A 20,849-nucleotide genomic window follows, 5' to 3' on the forward strand; every position below is an offset into this window, starting at 1 on the left:
GTTGCTTGCCTTTGGCTTTATCTAACTACATTTAAAAAAGGAACACTTTCTGGCTTTTACTGAAACACTTATTATAATATACTGATAAAGTATTCTGAGTCAACAGCTTGGCTTACAACAGATGTCTTTGCAGGGGAAAAAAGGACACAAACTATTAAAAGATTTGTATGACTTGAGGGTGGCAGGTCCAATTGCTCCATAAATAACAGTGTGCAGTAAATCCCATGAACCATTTAGATCTTGTTGCATTACGCCATAAGAACCACCATGCAAACCAGTTGCAACATGGTTAATCTGTGCAACAATCACAGCGCTAGCACTTGTATTTGACAGTGATTATGGGAGCGAGTTTGTGCGCCGAGAGACATTAGGCACCAGGGTGGATGGTTAATACTCCTTCAGCCTGCCATTTCAGCGGAGCGGAAGGCTTTCATAAAACTGCAGCGACAATGAGAGGAGAGTTTAGAAGAGATTTTGGAGGCTGACACGCTGACATGCAGGGGTGTGTCACTGACAGACTGACAGAGAAAAAGGGAGATGGAAAAACAAAGAGAGACAGTTAAAAGTGTGCTAGAATAAACACAGACACATAATTGACTGGCTGAAAGTCCAGCGGACTATCTGTACAGCTATCTTATAAGCTACATGTATGCTTATTTGTTTGTGAGTGTGAGTCCTCCACTGTCTATGAATACAACAGCTAGGTGTTACTCTGCATATAGGTTCCCTCACAATACCACCTTAAGTAAATCAATAGGCACATTATGGTCCTCTATTAACACACACATTTGCAGTGTGTGCGTGCAGGCCTGCGCGCACATGCATGTAATCCTTCATAAATGGAAATGGTGATTACGCATTACTGACAAGAGTCATTGGTTTCGCTACGCAGGACAAGTGTGTGTGTCTGTGCGTGTGTGTGTGTGTGTACACTTGGCATTCATTAAGTCGAAACAAAACAAGCAGCAGCAGCTGAGTGTGTGAGTGTGTGTCTTGGCTGAGACAACAGAGAGAACAGATTCAAAGAGAGCCAAAAGTGGGGTTCACTGAAAAGAAAGAGGAAAATAAAGAGAAAGAAAAGAGGGACAGAGAAAGAGAACGCAGAAATTAAGTTAAGAAGTCTGTTTAAAAGGGCCACTCAACTTCTGATCCACACACACTCTGGCCCACACTTTCGCAAGGCTTCATAAGTTGTTTTAAATTCAAACACATTTGAACTAATAGCTAAGTCGCCGTGGGCAACGCCATGAAAGCCTCTTGGAAGCATTAATCAGACGAGCTGATTTAAAACGCATCAGGTTCTAATTTTTCTAGTTATTATTTCATCCTAGATTCTAATAATCTTAAATCATATCAGATTAAGTGCTTGAGGTTTTTTTTTTTATATTTAGAGGCTTAAAAAACCCAATGTTTAACACAAATTAAAAATCAGCATTCCGTACCTACATGCTCCAGTATACACAATCAAGCCACATGATCTGCTGATCATGAAACAGAAACCCACACTGGAGTCATGCTTACATTGTACCCGTGAGAGCAGTAATACTAAATTAAAAACACCAGTGAATGATTTACTCTTTTCATTTATCACTTTACAGGATGCTGACTAAATGCCAAAATGATGAGAGCTTATTGGAGGAAAGGCTTCTGTAACAGCAGCGCGTTTTCAGACTGAACTTAAGACTTCCTGCAACTTTTAAAATTATACATAACAAAAACTTCAAGGTAAAGAGACCATTTAAAAGCTCTGCTCTGGGACTTGTCTTGACACCTCAGTGACTGGTAAATACACAGACGGTCTTCAGCCTAAATCAAATGTGGGAGAAGAACAGAGGTGCAGGAAAATAACTAGGTCAGTAAACCATGGCAGTGAAGATGAGACCGTGCTGGGTTGTGAATAAGTTTGTGTGTGTGTGTGTGTGTGTGTGTGTGTGCAGGGCCCACTTTTGGCAGGGGAACCTCTATTTGGAGAATATGGTCATGCTGGTAGGAGAGGGCTACAATGAGCTGGCAAGTTTGAGGGGATGTGCTGCCAGTCTCCACCACCAATCTCAGGAGCATGGGAAGGCAAACACAGAGTTGGTCTCAAAGACTTCTAAAGGGTGCCGCTTCCTGCCAAAAATCACTCGCACCTGTCCTTCTGTCTCTGCCTCCCTTCCTCTCTCCCTCTCTCTGCTGCTCCTCCCAGTCTTTCCCCTTTATCCGTCTACCCCGCTATCCCTTCATCCTCTTGCTCTCTCGCTCTCTCTCTCTCTCTCCCCCTCCCTGCCCACAGTGTGAAACTTTTTCTTCACTCAAAAATTGGAACCAGCTACGCCAACGCCCCTCCCTTCTGTTTTGGCCAGTGCCAGGTGTAAAAGCTTCTGGCATCGTCTCAGTTAGCCCTGTTCAGGAACAGTGCGGGGCAGCCATGCCAGGGCACTGGAGTCATCCTTCACACATAAAGCACACACATACACACACACAAAATACGCTTTTTAAAAAGAGGGCATGAGGCAATGCCAAGTACTGGCTAGGCTTGTGTTTCATTAGCATCAGATAGAGAGCCTTTCTTCATTCAGTCCTGCTGTGTGTTTTGTGTGTGTGTGTGGAGTGGACTAATGAAAACCACGGAGCAAGCTGGCCTCTAACTGAACTCCACTCAACACACAGCACTACAGGCCATCAGAGCAAGAGAGAATAAAAGTGTGTGAGAGTGTCCTTGTTATTCCTTCAGCGCCTTTCTTCCTAAGTTGATAGAGAGTAGAGTGTTTACGCTTTGCTATAATATAAGCTGCAGGGTCACTTGGTTTCAATTCATCATTCTCTGTTGTTGTCAGTCAGACAGTCCCCACTGCGATTATTCTCTCATGTGTACAATCTAACCTCATTTATCCTGACTGACTTCAAGATCACCTGTTAGCAGAATTTATTTTCCTACTACTTGCAGAAAAAGAACATTTTCATTCCTCTAAATTCAAGTCTATGAGATATTTTACATCTCTGGAACAGCCTTCTGAAAAACTTAATTTCTTATCAGTTGCTCCTCTGTTTCAAAGCCAGGTAGATGAAAGCTTGTAATGACCGAGCTCAGATTTAGAGGTTACAGTATCGAATGACAGCTAGGAGGACTTAGGCAGGTGCTTGACACGCAGTGAATGGAGCCTGTATGGGCTGCTCATTACAGAAGGACATCTGCTGCTGTCCGGCCCCCAGACTCCGCCCCTAGCTTTACACTGATGCTTTGATGCCCTGTCAATGTGTGTGCGTGTGCGTGTCAGACCTGCGGCAGAACAAAACAGCACTTACAAACAGGCATCACCCATGCTCGCCACACACACACACACACACACACACACACACACACACACACACACACACACACACACACACACACACACACACACACACACACACACACACACACACACACACACACACACACACACACACACACACACACACACACACACACACACACACACACACACACCACCTACAGAAGATAGAATAAAAAGTGGAGGTGGTGGGTGGATAAAAACAGAATATAAGAAAAACATTTATGGTTTGCAACACAAAAATATAGGCATGAATGTCAGTGCATTGTGTACTGTATTATGCGTGCATGTGCATGTGGGTTTTGTGGCAGAGGGAAAAGCATCACACCAGCCATTTTAATCTGCTGTACACTCTATAGAGCGTGATTATTTGTAAATCATATTTTCCAGCTTGTGATTTCAAAACCTGCTTCATGCTGAATGCATTAGAAGCATCACATTTTCCAACAATCCTTTATTCCATTTTCCAAGAACATTTGTCTGAGAGAGAGAGAGAGAGAGAGAGAGAGAGAGAGAGAGAGAGAGAGAGAGAGAGAGCAGTGTTGTGCACCAATCTCTCTGAAAATTACAATTTCTTTTTATTAAACAGATGAAAACCCATTTCAATAATTCACTCGTGATATGAATGCCTTCTTTTTAAAAATGATGCCGGCCGGAAATTAACAGCTCATTGTTGAATGCAAAAACTTCAATTTTTTTAATGATTAATTTGGAAATGCTAGCAACATTCATTTAAGTGGCTAATTATAAATGACTGAAATGGCATTTGCGTTAAAAGATGAGGGGGCGTGCTCATTAAAAGACCTTGGCGGCCTTTACAGGGTGGCACTATTTACACTTCTCTGTTGACTGTCATCTTCTATTACAGAACTAATGGCCAACTTGCTCTTGTCCAGAAGAGGGAAGAGAAAGAAATGACAAAGAGAGTGCATACACTAAGTTTATAAATCAATCCAATGGACAACGTAGCTCTGAAACATTTTGAATTGATTTTGCTGGGGGACGTTGTTAGAGAGGGTGCGAGAGTAGTACTGGGTGACAGAGAGAATTAATTACCCAAAGAGCAAATGAGAAAAAAGAGAAAGATAAAACATGTGTGTGTAAAACAGTAGAGAGAACTTGAAAGCCGCTGCTATCACTTGGCCGCCTCTTAACCCTCAAAGCTCAGGAAATTCATCACAACTAAGCTACAATTACAGTTGGTAACGTGCGCAAAGTTTCTCATCACACTCGCAACCTCACACACTCGCAGTATCAGCAGCAACAGCAGCAGCCTTTGATATGTGTTCACGTATACAGACACCAACAGGCTCATAGATCTCCACGCAGTACAAGATTCATAGCTCTATAAAGCTCACAAACAGGATTACAGACACATAAACACACACACCCATACATAAACACACACCCACACACCCACACACCCACACCCACACACACACACCCACACACACACACCCCTCACCTCTTCTTTGCAGGACCGTCCTCGCCGTACTTGCTGCCGTCCAGGCTCTGAGAGCGCAAGGACCCATCTTCTTTGTGGCTGCCCTTTGACCCCGAGCCATTCAGCTGCCCATTGGCTAGGGAACCTGAGGAGAGAAGCATCAAATACATTTTACTGACCAACTCCAGAAATCTGCCATGCTCCTCTTTGGATATTTTATCATCCCAAGGGATTAATATTGCATACAAAAATATAGCTCTTTAGGAAACAAACATTGTTTTCATCTGACAGTGTTAATAAAGCTTCTGTTTTTCATTTGATGCAGTGGAGAGGGCTTCTTTTGATAAGATTATTGTGTGTCTGCTTTATCTGAGCGTACAGAACATGGAAAACAAAAGGACAGAAAGAGAGAGATAAATACAGGGAGGACACAAATTATTCAAGCATCTAGACTGTACAAACACGCTGATATTCTGAGCAGGAAGCATCTGCAGTCAGTGCAAAAATAGTAACACTTCGTCTATGCAAGCGAATGTGACTGAAACTCACACACAGTCCTTCACATCACATATGACCATAGCTTTTGCAGCATCATGAGGGTTAGCGTTGGAGTGAGGAGCGAGTTACTTATTCATATTTCTGTCCACATTTTCCCTTGTCGATTGCAACTGCTGTTCTCTGCTGACGTGCGTGATGTGTGCCCTTTGACAAAGGATTTTTTTTTATTTTAAAGCCTGAGGCAGCGAGAGAAGTGAACTGATATTGCTGGACCTGACATTCTTAGTGAGCCCAATTGACAGAGCCCTAATTAAATATTTAGCAAGCAACTCAGACAAACAAAATAAGCCCCCAGACAGATTCTTAAATCAAAAGGAACAACAGGCAGTGAGAATTCAAATTAGGTCAAACAGAGGAGTGGAAGTCAGTGGTAATTAAGGGAGACAACCAAATTAAATAGATATCACAAGGCTTGATTTCCTCATGGGCAGTTCTGGCAATTCTTGGAACCTGTCACACAGCCCATCTGATTCAACAATGGCGTGCGAACGACCAAACTTATTGGGGAAACAACTGGGGGGGAGTTCAAAGCTTTTCACGAGTTATTAAAAAAAAATGCGGGAGCTGCCAAGGAGACCGACTGGAGACAGAGGGGCAATCGCATGGTTAAAACTGCGCTGCTCTTGCCAGCTGAAATATCACTTTGCGGAGCTGAAAGCTGAAGATTCATATCAGTGAGTAAGCAACGCAGCATCAAACACTTGACACTAACAATAATTAATCACATTTTACCCGTTTTGACACGTTTTGACAGGTATTCATGCCTGACTGAACTTCGGTATGGCAGGTTGTTAAATTATTCACGTTCACATTACACAAAAAACTGATGACTCACTGAACATTCAAGCTCCCGGTGGTTTGTTTAACTAGAAACGCTGCTGTCATAAACCCTTTCTTTCACCTTTCACCAGGTATGTCACTTTCTCATTGCCTTCCTTGCACACCCAGTGAAATTCCATTTGACTGATGCTTTGCAGGGATGTGTCACTCACCCTGCACCGCAAACTCCTAATAGTGGGTGTCAAGAGGGAAAATAAATTAAGATAATAACGACAGTGGAGCACGGGTTAGGATAAGTGGCAACTTGAATGATATCCTGTTAGCGAGGAGGCTACTGTCGAACAAGCCCAGGCATTGTGTCATCTGAGGAAGATGGGACGGGGAGGGGAGTAGTAAGATCAAATGACAGTGTAGGAGACAGGATGAAGATGAGCAATTGTAAAGCAGGTAAAAGGAGTTTTCAAACGTATGATTTAACTGAGATAAATGCGCTTTGGGCTGAATGAGCACACACGCAGTCACACACATTCTCATTATTGCATAGACACACTGGCGGTCGTTTTTTTTCTCCCACACGCAGGGCAGGTCAGTACCTGAAAGTGGAGGTCAGTCATTGGAACACACATCGTTGCGGTGGAGAGTTAACAAGCGCCGGAGTGATGAGTAAGGCCATTGCACTGCTGTCAATGCTTTATGTTGGCATTGGAGAGCCTCTAAGTCTATAGGGCAGGGGTGAATCACTGCTTAACAATGTCATGGTTAGCACGAAGGGCTTATATCCGTGTGCCTTTCATCAATCAAGTTTCACTTAAGAGCCCTTTGAAGTTTCTTCTTTCAAGCTAAAGTAGAATTCAAAATGAAAAAAAAAAAAACTTCATATCAACAGATAATTAAATTAAGCTGCATTTGTGAATGATTTTATACACTTTTTAAGGATAAATTCCAAAGATTGAGACAGATTCCGACACTTTTCAGTACTTTATTTGTGAAAAATAATAATTTGGGGGAACTGAAAAGTGATAATTGAGGAACTACAAAGAGTCTTATCACAGCTTGAAAAAAAAAAAAAAGAAATAGCTCATTGACTCTAATTGTTCTCAGAAAATGATTGACAGATAATGTCCCCACAGAACACAAACAAACAGGCAAAGGCCCTTCTCTCTGCCCCCTCACTCAATCTATCCCCCCTATTCCTCCAAAGACTTGTTTGACATATGCTGGTTGCACATGAACACCCGTCTGAGAGGCAGAGCTGGGAATCTTGGGAAGGCAGAGGGCTGGGGATGGGCGAGCGTGGCACACGGGCAGGGAGCCAAAGACTGGTGCTTAAACTCGGGCTCCCGATGCTGGTAGAGGCCTGTGACAGGAAATAGAAATGGGATGGGGCGGTGGAGGGATATTCTGGTGTGCCATCCCAATAGCTGGGGGTTCTAATCAGACGCGCGCTATGCGTGCTTAACTAAGCCCATCGCCCACTATGTTCACCTCAAAGTCTCAAGAGAGCACGAGGGAGTGAACAGAGGTACATAGCGTAACATGGCATATCACAGGGCTGAGAGGAGCCTATTAGTGTGAGCCGCAGTAATGGTAGTGGAACTATGGCAGAGTAGTCATGCCATAAGAAAAGATCATTGTAGGGGCAGAGAGTGCCCTTATAGGTTTTTGATTACACTTACAAACACCGACTTAATGTGAAAATCAGTGCATTGCCATAACAGACAGGAAACCATATTAGGGCTGTGAATATAGCTATGATAAAATGCTTACTTGCTTCTAGGTTTGCAGATATATGGTGGTAATCTGTCTTTTGACTTCCTTCTCATAAATGAACAATTCTGTACAATTTACAGTTAAAATTCTAATGTTTTAAAACACTTTAATCTCCCTTTCTTCTTGTAAACAAGAGCACTAAAATTCTATTTCATGCCCTTTGTTCAAGTAATCCTCTGAGCCTGTATGTAATTAAAAATGTGGGATAATATAAAAAGAAACAATGGGTAATTTTATTTTTGGGAAACTCCCCATAGTAGCCATTCCCAGGCGTTTTTCGGAGTAAAAGCAGATACTAAAACTGACTGCCAGGCAAGAGGATTTCAAATAGCCCCAAATATATTGCCCTTCATTCCAAAATTGAACCTAACAACATTGCATGACATTTACCACAAGCCAGAACAAAAGCATGCACAACAATGTGCAGTTCAGAAACATGGCATCTGCTTTGTGCCGTTCAAGGCTGTAAATCTAAAGCATCAAAGGGAGGGATGGGGTACTGTAATGGCTTGAGCTGTTTTGTACAAAGAGCATGTGAGGACAGAATAGATTTTATACCTAAACTCTCTGTCTTTAGGCTACTGTGATCTCTTTTTGTCCCCACCTTCTATCCTTCCCTGCTGGATCTGCTGGTATTCCAGAGAGAAAATAGAGGGCCCACACAGTGTTTTAGCTGCCACGGCTGCCACTCTGGCCATGTAAGGGGGCTGGCGGCATGGGAAATACAGACGGACAGCAGAGTGACAGCAGAGTGAGTGGTGAAGGAAAGGGGACGGCTTGTATAAAAATGGGTAGGAGCAACAGGAAGAGAGCAGACAGACAGGAAGAGAAAGAGAGAGGACAGTCAGAGAAATGGGCAAACAGGGAGCCCTCTCTTCAGCCCCTCCTGGTTTTTGGCCAGCAGCCAGCTCCTCCATCAATAGCACTCAGGGAAATGGAGAGGGAGGAAAGGAAAGGATGGAGAGAGGAGAGGTACAGACGAGTATAGCGGAGGGAGATTGCGAGGCAGGGAGGTACAGGAAGAAGATGCAGCTTCAACGTTACGGAGAACGGGAGAGATTAGGGTGGGAAACAGGACAGAGGGAAAGGAAAGGACGGTGGCCATGGAGGAAGAATGGAAAAAGAGGGGGGGAGGGTTTGGGTGACAGATACTGTGGATAGTTAAGACAGATGGGGGCAGAGGACAGGAAGGACAAAGCGGAAAAGAGGGAGATGGTGAGAAAAAGGAAGAGAGAGATGGATGGAGGGAACAGGAGGGGAGAAAGAGGCTATGGTGAGGAGGGTGGGGGCGTGGTGATACATAATCGAGGAGATTGAGCAGCGGGAGGGAGAGAGGAGACAGGAGCTTGCGGAGAAGGCAGTAACCAGAGTCCTATTGATGTGTAATGAAACCCTGCATCCGGGGAGAGACAACCGGAAGGACAGTCGGATGGAGGGAGATAGGGAGAAAAGGAGAGGAAGAGGAAGAATGTGGCCGTGATGGAGCGGGAGAACGGTGAGGGGGTGAACAAGCGGAAGCCGGGACACAGAAGGGCATAATGTCATTTGTTAAATAATGCAGGCAGCGAGCGGTAGAAGCAGGAAGTGTGATGGACACAGAGATGGACGGCTGCCAACAGTGAGAGGTAAAGTGGCTGGGGAGATGGCATAATTGCTGGCTATGGGCAGGGAGAAGGCTGGGTGGGTGGGGAGATGGACACACACACACACACACACACACACACACACACACACACACACACACACACACACACACACACACACACACACACACACACAGTGACTGACTGACTGCCACACCCCCTTTAAAACAGATAGCCACTGCTGCCACACAGTGAGTAAGAAAGGAGGAGGAGGGAGGAGAGATTTGGGATGGATGGAGGTATGTGGGAAGAGAGAGATGGGAGACGGATGCCTGAAGAGGGGGACAAATCCTTTTTTGTTTTTTTTACAGCCAGCTATTGCTGTACCCTCCCTCAGTCAGACGACACCTTCCCATTCCCCCGTAGATAAAAACGACTTATTCTCTAGGGTAACAAGAAAAACAACAACAATCCTTAGTCTTACAAAAAAGATATTTCTAGACATAACCTTGTAATCTTAAAATGAGCACTTTTCACCATTTTGTGACATTCTGTTGAACAAACGATTCACTGAATAGTTCAGAAAATAATCAACAGAATAACTGATAATGAAAATAATTGTTAGTTGCAGCCATTCTTTCACACTGTTAAATAGCAAAACATTTAATTAGAAAATACTAAATAATGCCCATCACAATTTCTCAGAGCCCAAGGGATGCCTTAAAACTGGCTATTGTGTCCAACAAACACTCCGAAACTCAAAATTATTAAATTTGTGATGTCAAAAAGAGAAATGCATTGCTTCTAACGTTTACGAAGCTGGAGCCAATGTATTTGCTCACGTAATTATATAATTATTAAAATTTGCCATATTAATTTTCTGACAGTCAAGTAATTAACCGACTAATGATTTAGATATGACAGTTATCTCTAATCCGTCATCTTCTCCAGCTCTATCCGTGACATATTTAATGACCATGTACATGCATGGTCTGGCTCTCTCCAAAATGGCTGATAGTTTCACAATAATGCCTGTGTGATACTGAAAACTGTGGCACATGTCTGGCTCCAACATAAGCCCAGACTCTCTAACCCACAGTCCTCTAAAACAGCAGGGGCTGCCCATTCAGGATGTAGCGCACGCTGAGTGTGATCTTCCAAAATGGCTGACAGTTTCACCACAACGTCTATGCGAGACGGGACACTGTGCCGCTTGTACAACCCTCCAAAGCCCTGCTAACCCACGGTGCTCTAAAACAGCAGGGCCCGTCTATTCAGCCCGGCTCCCTTTTGTGTCAGCGCGGGCTGCTGTCGTTACCCCCGGCACGACGGGCCGCCGACGCTTTCTAATGAGTCATTTTTATTCAGGCGATAAGGTCAGCTACCCGCGGCGGCTTAAAAGGCCCTGAGGAGCTCTGGAGTGGCAGCTATGAGATGCCAGACAGACACACAGAGATACACTAGCTACAGGGAGGGGAGGGGGCACTCGGCACAGACGTAGAGAGAAGAAATGAAGGTGTGGAAAAATATATAATAAAGAAAACATGAGAAAAATAAGGACGGGAAAAAAACGCTAGTTATAAAAGATAAGCTATATTTCAAAAGAGACTTCCCTCCAGTCTGTCTGTCTGCCTGTCTCCCCTTTCTGCCTAGCTTGGATGGCTGGATGACTTTCCTTTCTTTCGGTGTCTGGGTTGTGTTAATGTCAGCTGAGAATAGCTTCTGAGGCACGTGTGAAGTTCAAATCTCCGCTGTTGGCTGGCTGAGGGCTTTTTTTGTGTGGGAGCACCAGTGTCAAACAAAGACATGGTGGCAGCTTGGTTCAAAACAAGCCGTTCATCCCCCTGTGCTCTCACTCTTCCTTGTGTTGTTTCAGGTTTACACGGCACAACAGCAAAATCCCTCAACTGTTACCACAGCGGGCTTCCACCTGGAATTGGATTTCTGTCTAACTAAGCAACTTCATGTATTAATTCATGTCAGGGCTTCTATTGGTCCATGTTTTTAATGCGTCTGGACACAAGGGTTAGTGTAAATGTCCAACCTGAAAGAGATTAACAACACTTTTACACACGTTTTTCTTGAGTGTTGCACTGTGGAGGACCTCATCAGAGTGCCTCTGTTTGATGCATAAACAACATTTGAAAATAAATGGGGAAAAACTTTCAGTTCAAGGGTTCCTTTGAGGATGTGACACCGAACCAGCAAAGAGAAAGACTGCAGCTTGCTGCCCACTGCCCCACAACAAACGGCAAATGAGAGTCCTTGATCATCTGGTCCCATCAGATTCTCTCCTTTTTAAGTCAAATCGGGTTCCGTCGTCAAAGGAAACATGCTTAGACTTCACATACAAACAGACTAATAAAACTGTCGCCTGCAATTAAAGGAATGAGGAGCTAGACTGAGACGCTAATGTCAGCAAGCCAGACGAAATTGGCAACTCTGACATTTAACTCCACAAAATGCAAGTGCAGCCGTTTCTTTGCTTTTTTTCATTTCGTCAAATCAAAGTGAAAGTTTTCAACATGTCAAATTGCTACATTTCAAGATATCCTTTAATCGGTGCAGGACTGTTTACGGTGCACTGTGAGAGACGCAATTAATTTTATTTCATTTAAAATGTAACTCTATGCAAAGACCTCATTTCAGCTAAATAAAGATTACTGGATGAGTGACAAATAATGTATCACACTTTCAATCTAAACTCCTTTTAGGAAATAATTCAAATAAACTTTAACTGGCCTGCAATTTTATTGTATGTTCACAGATCTGGCATCAGTCTTAACTTCAGGCAGAATTTAACACTAATGTTTGTTACAATTATTGTATTCCAGTGGTTTGAACTGGTACTGTATGCTTCATTTTCTGTTATTCATCATGTGGCCTTGAATACACTAAATTACCACTATTAATTAACTATCACACTGTGGTCAAGTGGATAGCTACAAATATATATGAACTTACCATTGGAGTTTGTGGTTCCGTCATCCAGCTGCCGTTTCTGTGCACTCCTAAACTCCTTTAGGGAGAGGTAAAGCACCTTTCGCATAACCCGCTCCTCTGACCACGGGATCCCATCACTGTCATCCTGTGGAAACATTCAGACAAGGAGAAAAAGGTCAGTACAAACTATTGCCACAGATAGAAACAGTGGGTATGGTTTCTTTCCCCACTTCTTTGATAACCATTATGCTTGGTTTCTGTGCATACATTTCTGATACTTAGGTAAAAGACAGTTCTGAATTATCACACCATTGTTTTTTTTTTAAATCTAGTTTGCAAGTTGGACAGTTGTTTATGTTGAACTTTTGTGGCATTCCCATGAAATCGTGACTTCCAGGTCGGTCGTGTTGAGATGTCAAAGACAAAACCTAACAAGCAAATGCCAGCGCAGTCTGTCCATTTTCACCTTCTTCAGCCAATTAGGTGCCACACAGTTACTCTGTACATTTTTTGCCCTATGAGAACTCTAAAAACAGCCTTGAAAATGATTTGTTTACATCAAGATAAAGAGACAGCAGCTGCAGCCAATTAGCATTTTAGTAGTAGGAAGGTGTGCATTGATTTTTATATTATATATTTGTCACATATCAAAATGACAACGATACATACAGGAAACACAATGGTGTCGTATTCAGTGTGGAAATGCATGAAAAGTTATGACAGCTTTAGTGAAGAGAAACGGACAAAGAAGGCTTTTGTAGAAGTGGGAATCTCCTTATATCGTTCTGGTTGCCATTTCTCGCTATATCGTGACATTAGCATGACAAGACATTAGCATAACATAGCATTAGCATGAGAATGCACGAAGGACTGCATCCCACTACAATGCCATAGGAGAATGTTATGGTGATGAATAGGTAGGAAGCAAATGAAAAAAGCATCATGGGACCATGAGTTCATGTGTTGCTAATCTCTCCCAGGGAGGCTGAGACAGAAGATGTTATTGTCGAAGAGGTCACCAGAAGTCGCACGCACACAACCAACGACACATCCTTTTCCAAGACGCGGCCTTTCCCCCCCTCCCCCCAGACGGTTTCAATCGGAGCAACAAACCCATGACAGCAGGATGTATAGTACATCAAAGCTGCAATTTATTCAAAACACTATATTGCTCCATATTGAGCATTTTAACAGTGCAATAGAAAAAAAAATATTCCACTGCAACGAGCACTGTTAAAAAGGGTCTTTAGTGAGTGTCCAACAGCAATAACCATACTTCTCTCCCCCCTTTCTCCCCTACGCTCATTGCTCTAGCAGCTGTGTTTGATGTCGAACAACGCTAATGACTAAAGGAAATGAGATTAGGACATGAGCAACAACAAAGAGGTATTAATAAATAATGGAAACTGGAAATAGCTTTTTCTCTAGTCAAGCCATGGGCCGAGTGGATCTCAGCTGTAAGGGTTTGAGGGGAAAAAAAACACTAATGTATGCTAATTATTTGAATTAAAAACATGCCTGATTTCGGTTGGATTCCAGTCTGAGTCAAATGTAACGTAACCGAGTGTGAGAGCGCAGTTCTGATGATTCAGTTGACTCAGATCGTTTGAGTTGGCTCGACTAAGTGGCTGTCGGGCTTCACGATGACATCAGCGCAGGACGTATTCAAAATCTCTACCTCACACGAAAATAATTACTCCAAGATGGTTTATCGCTGCTGTAATAACAAGATAACAGTCACAGCATTCCATTAAGAATGAGTGCGAACTAAAAAAAAAAAAAAAAACAAAACCTGAAGGTGCAGGAATTCAGACAACTGCGGTTGGGGGTAGGACAGAAACCGAGTGTGTATGTGTGTCAGACTGTCTGAGTATGTGAAAGGGAGAAAGTTAATCTCATCCTAATATTATGCATCCTCCCACAGCCGGTGAATAAAATGCTACTGAAATGACTACTGCTCACAAATGTCTTTCTTTCAGTGCTGCAACCCTGAGTCTATAAACTCCATTCACACAAGACACAAGAGATGTTATGATGGACAAAATTTGCCTTCTGATCAATGCAGACAACTCAAGGCTAACTATAACAGTATTTCAAAGTTTCACAGTTGAGGACAATGACCTTACACTAAGATGACATTTCTGAACAAGACATACGTTTTTATTAGAAATAAAGTGCAGTTCACTCCATCGTGTTTTGGGCATTAACTCATATTTACAACCGCTTTTGTCATTCACCACTATTATATCGTGTCTAATTCAACAGGATGTCAAAAAGCAGTGTTTGTTATTTTTCTCAGATTACTTAAAAGCCACAGGTGGAACAAGAAAGACAAGGTTGCAAGTGAAGAACTACTTATTGCAAATATGGTTTATTATCTCTGTTCTAATTGAAAAATTCCTGTAATTAGAACAAACCTGATATGGCCTCATTCACTCACTCGATTCATTTCACAACTCTTAATAATTCCTGACAATATTGACAAGACTGAAGATTTAGCCTGTTTATCATGCTTTTGTGGGTTTCTTTTTTTTGTCTTTTCAGCAGATAAAAATAATCTTTTGCAGAAGATTGTTTTGATTTCCCAGGTCTGCTCAGGGGCCTTGGGGACAAGGCCTCAGCAGAGCTAAAGGGGGGGGGGTGTTGGAGAACAAGATTAAAAGCTGAGTGTCTGCACATGATGGAGCTGATGGGTGACAGCCACATCTCCCTGCATACAGTACGCATGCTGGCATACGTACGTGCACACACACACGAGCAGACCTTTTGGTGCACCGATGGTTTGCAGCCTCTGACAGAGGTTGATAGGGTGTGTTTTGTGTGTAGCACGCAGTCCCTCATTACACTGTCATGCGCGAACACACACACACACACACACACACACACACACACACACACACACACACACACACACACACACACACACACACACACACACACACACACACACACACACACACACACACACACACACACACACACACACAGAAAGTATTCAATTATGCCATTTTCTCCTGTAGTTAATGTCATCTAATCCATTCTATGTGTGCATGTGTGTGTCTGCATGTGTGCAAAAGCCTGCCAGGTAAGCACCAATTACCTAGACAGCTCACTGGCACTCTTTCCCTCCTGGTGTGTCACAAGGCCAAATGTACACTGACACACACATAGCACTGACAGTATATCTCAGGGTTACAAACACTCTTTACATATACAGCTTCTGTGGAATCTCTACCTGACACACACATACACAAACACACACAGCTGCTTCGAAAGGGGAAAAAAATCCCTGCAAAAATTGACCTTAAAGTTCATCTGCATTTCTTTTTTTCTCACTCTCTCTGGCTTCCTCACAGTCATTGGCAGCGTGCCACAGATATTTCCTGTGCTGTGTACACATAGCAACAAGGTTTGGGAAAAAAAAAAAGGGGGGAAAAAATGCTGACTGACTTTTCATCAGCTGGGGGGAAGAAAAAAAGAGTGAAAGCTCTGCTCCATTACAGCTGCTGTACCTTGAAACCTCACTAATAGTTCTTCATAACTTCAGATCATCGGTTAAATGGGGTTTCACAACCTTTGCTCAACGGCAGGTTAACCATTTGTCTGACCTGAGAGGTAAGTTTGCCATCTGTTTCAGGCCAAGGCTGCTTTTTGACTCACATTTTCAGTGCCTGTGTGTCGTGTGTTTTTCCAGGTGTAAAATAAAGAAGTGGTGTACAGCAGTAGCGTGCAAAATCTCTCCGAAGACATTCACACTGCCTGCTGGAGGGCAAGTGTAGCATGACAGAGGAAGGGAAACACAAATAAGCAATAAAACCTAATTGTGTGTGTGTGTGTGTGTGTGTGTGTGTGTGTGTGTGTGTGTGTGTGTGTGTGTGTGTGTGTGTGCGCGCGCGCATATATATGTGTTTGTGTTTCTGAGGTATTGCCAGAGCTCTTTAGAGACAGCTCTTACACAGAGCAATGCCAGCCGAGCGCTACCTGGCACTGACACACACATCTACACCCCGACCAGCTCCCATCAGGCTAGTGGAATTCCACTAATGAGCGCAGGGACCTTTTCTGTGCACGTGTGTGTTTGGGTGTGTGTGTGTGTAACCAAGTGATGCGTCAGGAACGCTGTGTGCTTACTGTCACCCGGCAACCACACCTCCAACTCCTTTGGAGTACACAGATAATCCAACCTGCAAAAACCACACAAATACAAAGACAGACACCTTTTACGCATCCATAGGGATACTGCGCTTCCTCTCTCTGCCTCTCTGTCAGACACACATGCTGCGATAAATCAGACAGTGCTTAGAAGTACACCAACCTAATACCCTTTCCCACTGGGCTTCTGTAAACATTTTAACCCAATAAACTTCTCAAACAAATTGAATCCAAGTATCCATAATATCACTGAAAACACACCCAAGAAGCAGTTTCTAATTCTTGTAATATTTAAATAATTTTCCTGACATTATAATGTAGCATAAAAAGACATTTATGCTTCAAAATATAATGTAATCTCGAGCTAGAGTTTGTGTTTATTACTTTCTTAACCAGCAATTTGAGATTATACTAAGATTATATGGAAAATATGTACACTTAAATTCATTAGAGTGAAAAAAGATCCAGTAAAAATACACAGAAACATCTCTGCTAGACAGAGTTCTACCAGAAACAGACAAATCACAACCAACACAAGCAAATAAACTGAATTTTGAAAACAATTCCAGGAATTGAGCAACTGTTAAAAAAGATAGCAGCATGCCAATGACAAGAAGTCAAGAGTCTGAGCAGGATTAATCCATCACTGCATCTGTATCTGTTCATCTAACTGGATGAAAAGTGGAGCTGGTTCCACTTCATAACCCCAGCCTTACTCAACAACCCTTTCTCTACAGCAGGCAAATCCAATAACTCCGAGAGTTGATGAGGAAACAATCGGATGGCATTGGCCGTGTGTAATAGTGGATGCTAGGAAAAAAAGGCCCCTGGATGTAGTATTAGATACAAGGGAAGCAGGGCAGATGAGGAAGAGTGCCGGGCGTGCAGTGTGCCCATTTTAATGTGTGAAATTGCTTATTACACCATTCGGTGAAAAACACACACTGTGCCTTTAAGAGCATCACAGAGCCTCTGTGTTGGGCTCTGGGTCTGTGTGTACAAGTGTGACAGAAAGCCACAGATCTGCAGCTTAGACGTGCCAGCGCTTATTGTACAGGAGAGATAGAAAGCACTGATTTAAAAAAAGGTGACAAAAATCAGGTTTGTAATACTCGGTTGTAAGTGCTTCAGTTTTTACTCATCAATTAACTGTCTGATGTATTAATTCCATATAGACACAGAGGTAACACTACTACTGTATGAACAAACTCACGTTTTCTTTTGTAGAACCACAAAATCTTTAGGCAAGTATGAATTCACAAACACTTGTAAATCTGCATATACGTACATTTGTGTGTGTGTGTGTGTATGTGTGTATGTTCTCACTAGCTGTTCTAAAAATAGTGCTGTGCTGCTGCCGACTGTGTGGATGTCATGGCAGAGGAATGTGGGCCACGCGCCAGCTGCGATCTGCTCTACAAAACCGGCCCAAAATCTGTTATTCTAACACACATTTCCATTTAGAAGAGGGACGAGGAGAGATGGAGGGATAGACGGATGGATGGAGGAGAAATGTTATTTTAACAAAGCTTGGGTTATTGTATCCAGTAGTCAGGACAATCTTTACCCCACTGCTACCCTTGTTCTTCCTTTCTCCTCCTCCCTTCCACATCTTGATCCATCTTACTCTTTCACCAACACATGGGCCCCAGATGACTGGCTGCAAGGATAAGACTGCTCAGGGTTCACAAGGGGTGCAGATGACGGCGATAACAATTATTTAATTCTCAAATATATCACTGTAACCTTTCTTAGGGTCATGACCAACCATTTGTGGATTAGAAAAACATTTACAGCATGTTGATTATGAGCCCGTGGAGAAACAAAAAACAACTGCAAAGCATTAAAGAAAGCCTAGACAAGGCAGCAAGCGGTCCTAATTATGCCAACGCAATAATGGAGTAATCTGGTGAGTGAAAGATGCAAATGCAACTAAGAGCATCTAAGCAGCATGTTTGAGAAGGAGTGACTCATTAGAAATGCCGCTTTGAATGTAAATGATGGCTACTGTTTCCCAAAACTGTGGCACCTACTAACAAAAATGTGGCAAATGCTTTTCAGCAGTTCTAACATCAGCATGATGTGCAAACAAACCGTGGCAGTCACAAAAGTCAGGGTGACTCCCCAACTACGAAGCACGTGTTTGCTCGAAGAAACTCACATTCCAATCTTAACTACATCCTGGTCCCCATGTCCCTTATGGCTTCAAGTAGACCGGATGCTTAGCTCAGCTTGGAGCTCAGAGAATAGGCGAATGGAACGAGGTTGTGGGGTTGCCAGGGACGAGAGGCCCTATATAATCGCCTCATTACACCACAGGCTCACTGCATCGGAATGTATGTGTGTGTGCAGCCACAGGGCCTTCCCTTTAAACTAGCCATGCCGGGATAGCCCCAGCATTTAGAGTAGAGGGATCCAGAACATTTCCATCTGCAGGAGAGGAGATGAGACAAATGCTGCAATGTCTTAAGGTACTGCCTGCATTTGTGTAAATGACCACAGATTTTCCATAAGCAGAAGAACTATTGAGCAACAACATTATAACAGCAGTATTTAAAAAAAAGCAGACGGATGCCATTTTTAAATAGTCCACATGCAAGAGCTTGGGTGTGACCACATTCCCTCTCTACCTTTTCTCCCTCTACCGACATATGCAGTAGATAAAAAGGTTTCTGCCTCCGAACAATGCCTTCTGTTTGCAGCATGGCCGTGATGGTCTCTCCCGCTGAGCTCAGTGTCACAGACACGCAAGACACACACACAAACCTCCTGCGTCTGCACTGTCAATCATATCAGCTGTCTGCATTTGCACACTCACGCAAGCACGCACAGTCTGAACCTATCTGAGCGTACATAAGTGACAGACTGCCAGCGCCATTCAGCCCTGTCGAGCATAAAATGCTATCAGGCTGGTAAAAAAAAGTAGAGCACACAGAGAGAGAGAGCGAGAGACAGAGAGAGAGAGAGAGAGCGAGAGTGCAATGGAGTGACGGAAAGAGCTTTTAAATACAGACTGTGACCGAGTTTATTTTGACTGAACGAAATAAATGTCACTTTGAAGATCCTGTGTGTGAAAAGCTGGGTAGCTGTCAGGTTGGAAGACCCCAGCTGTCTGACCTTTCTACTCTCAAATGAATGCAGCATGCCAAAAAAAACGGCAATTGTTTGACTGCAAACATCCCAGATCCACCAAATAACCAAAATATAATCAATTGATTTCTTGGGCCATCTGTTCGCCAGATTTCATCCAAATATTTTATTCACTTTGAGAGATGTCTTAAGAGCAAACAGACAGTATTAGTTTGTGGTCTAAAGGAAATGAAACCCACAGTTAGGAAAAGTATAAAACCCTTGCTAATCTGTGCAACTGGTTTGTTTATCACATTCCTAGAACGCTGTTACAGCAGTATTGACGGATTATCTAACAGAAATTGGAAGGGGTTTTGCTTCCGGTCTCAGTGCGTACATGATGGCACACGGCACCAGAGGAGCATTATCGTAAAGAGCTGCAGCGCAAAGCGACTGTCTCCTGTTCATTCAGTGCCACAAAGTCAAGACAGGATGGTAGAATTGTTGTAGTGGGAATTTTAAGTGTCTCTCATAAAGTGAAATGTTAAAGTAACGGCGTGATATCAGCTTTACAGCGGTGTCCATGTGAGTTTCACAGCCCTGTTGCCATGGTTTTTAGAGCTCAGTTGAGGAAAATTCTTCATATTCTCAAGTTAAATTTGGCAGGTTGAGAGTGCTGACTGTTCAGGCAGAGGACTGGGCTCCGTCTGGTCTTACAATAGACTGAAATACAGGCCTCATGGTGGAAATGTGTGTTGAAATATACTATTAAGCGACCCTTGTGTGTATGAGTGTGTGTGTTCTGACAGGTTGCCTAACAAATGGCTCCCATTCAATAATAACAGCTTCATTCAACACACTTACCCTCCAACGCTGTCACAATATCATTTTCACTTTGGCTACTTGCCGCTGACCAGAGGTTTGACTCAATTCCCTACACTCCTAAACACGAACACGAGCAAACTAGCGGTGATCATGTGGACCGCGGGTTCTGATCGACGATGCTCCTTGACACGCTGTCATTCATCACGGTAGCAGTGGGAATGGCTTTTGCGCCTCACTGCTATTCCCCCGGGAGGCCTTGGAAGACCCGACTGCTGATCCCTCTTAACGGAGCTGCACTTCTAGCCTTCTCTCCTCCACACATAAAAGTGTGAGGTATGACTTCTAACATCGATAGCAGTAGTTTATTTCCTTAGATTTCACATGGCCAAAAGAATGTGCCCTTCATAG

General features: G+C 43.2%; 2 protein-coding genes across 3 annotated transcripts in view; one reads left to right on the plus strand and one right to left on the minus strand.

Moving 5' to 3' along the window:
• Nucleotides 1–20,849, minus strand: part of jarid2b (jumonji, AT rich interactive domain 2b) — a 104,427-nt gene that overhangs the window by 42,567 nt on the left and 41,011 nt on the right. Inside the window, exons 2-3 of the mRNA XM_051391387.1 lie at nucleotides 12,417–12,540; nucleotides 4,783–4,906 (exon numbers count right to left, since the gene is read on the minus strand). Of these exons, the coding sequence (XP_051247347.1) occupies nucleotides 4,783–4,906; nucleotides 12,417–12,540 (248 nt within the window). The remainder of the gene's footprint in view (nucleotides 1–4,782; nucleotides 4,907–12,416; nucleotides 12,541–20,849) is intronic.
• Nucleotides 1–20,849, plus strand: part of LOC127358389 (nuclear transport factor 2) — a 232,593-nt gene that overhangs the window by 40,832 nt on the left and 170,912 nt on the right. The window contains exon 1 of one of the 2 annotated variants that reach the window (XM_051391436.1): nucleotides 7,159–7,169. The exons of the other annotated variant lie outside the window; for it this stretch is intronic. The gene's annotated coding sequence lies outside the window, so the exon portion shown is untranslated. Of the gene's footprint in view, nucleotides 1–7,158; nucleotides 7,170–20,849 lie in introns of those variants that run through there. 2 annotated transcript variants of the gene reach the window in all.

This window comes from Dicentrarchus labrax, unplaced genomic scaffold (genome assembly GCF_905237075.1).
Source record: "Dicentrarchus labrax unplaced genomic scaffold, dlabrax2021, whole genome shotgun sequence".
NCBI lineage: Eukaryota > Metazoa > Chordata > Actinopteri > Moronidae > Dicentrarchus > Dicentrarchus labrax.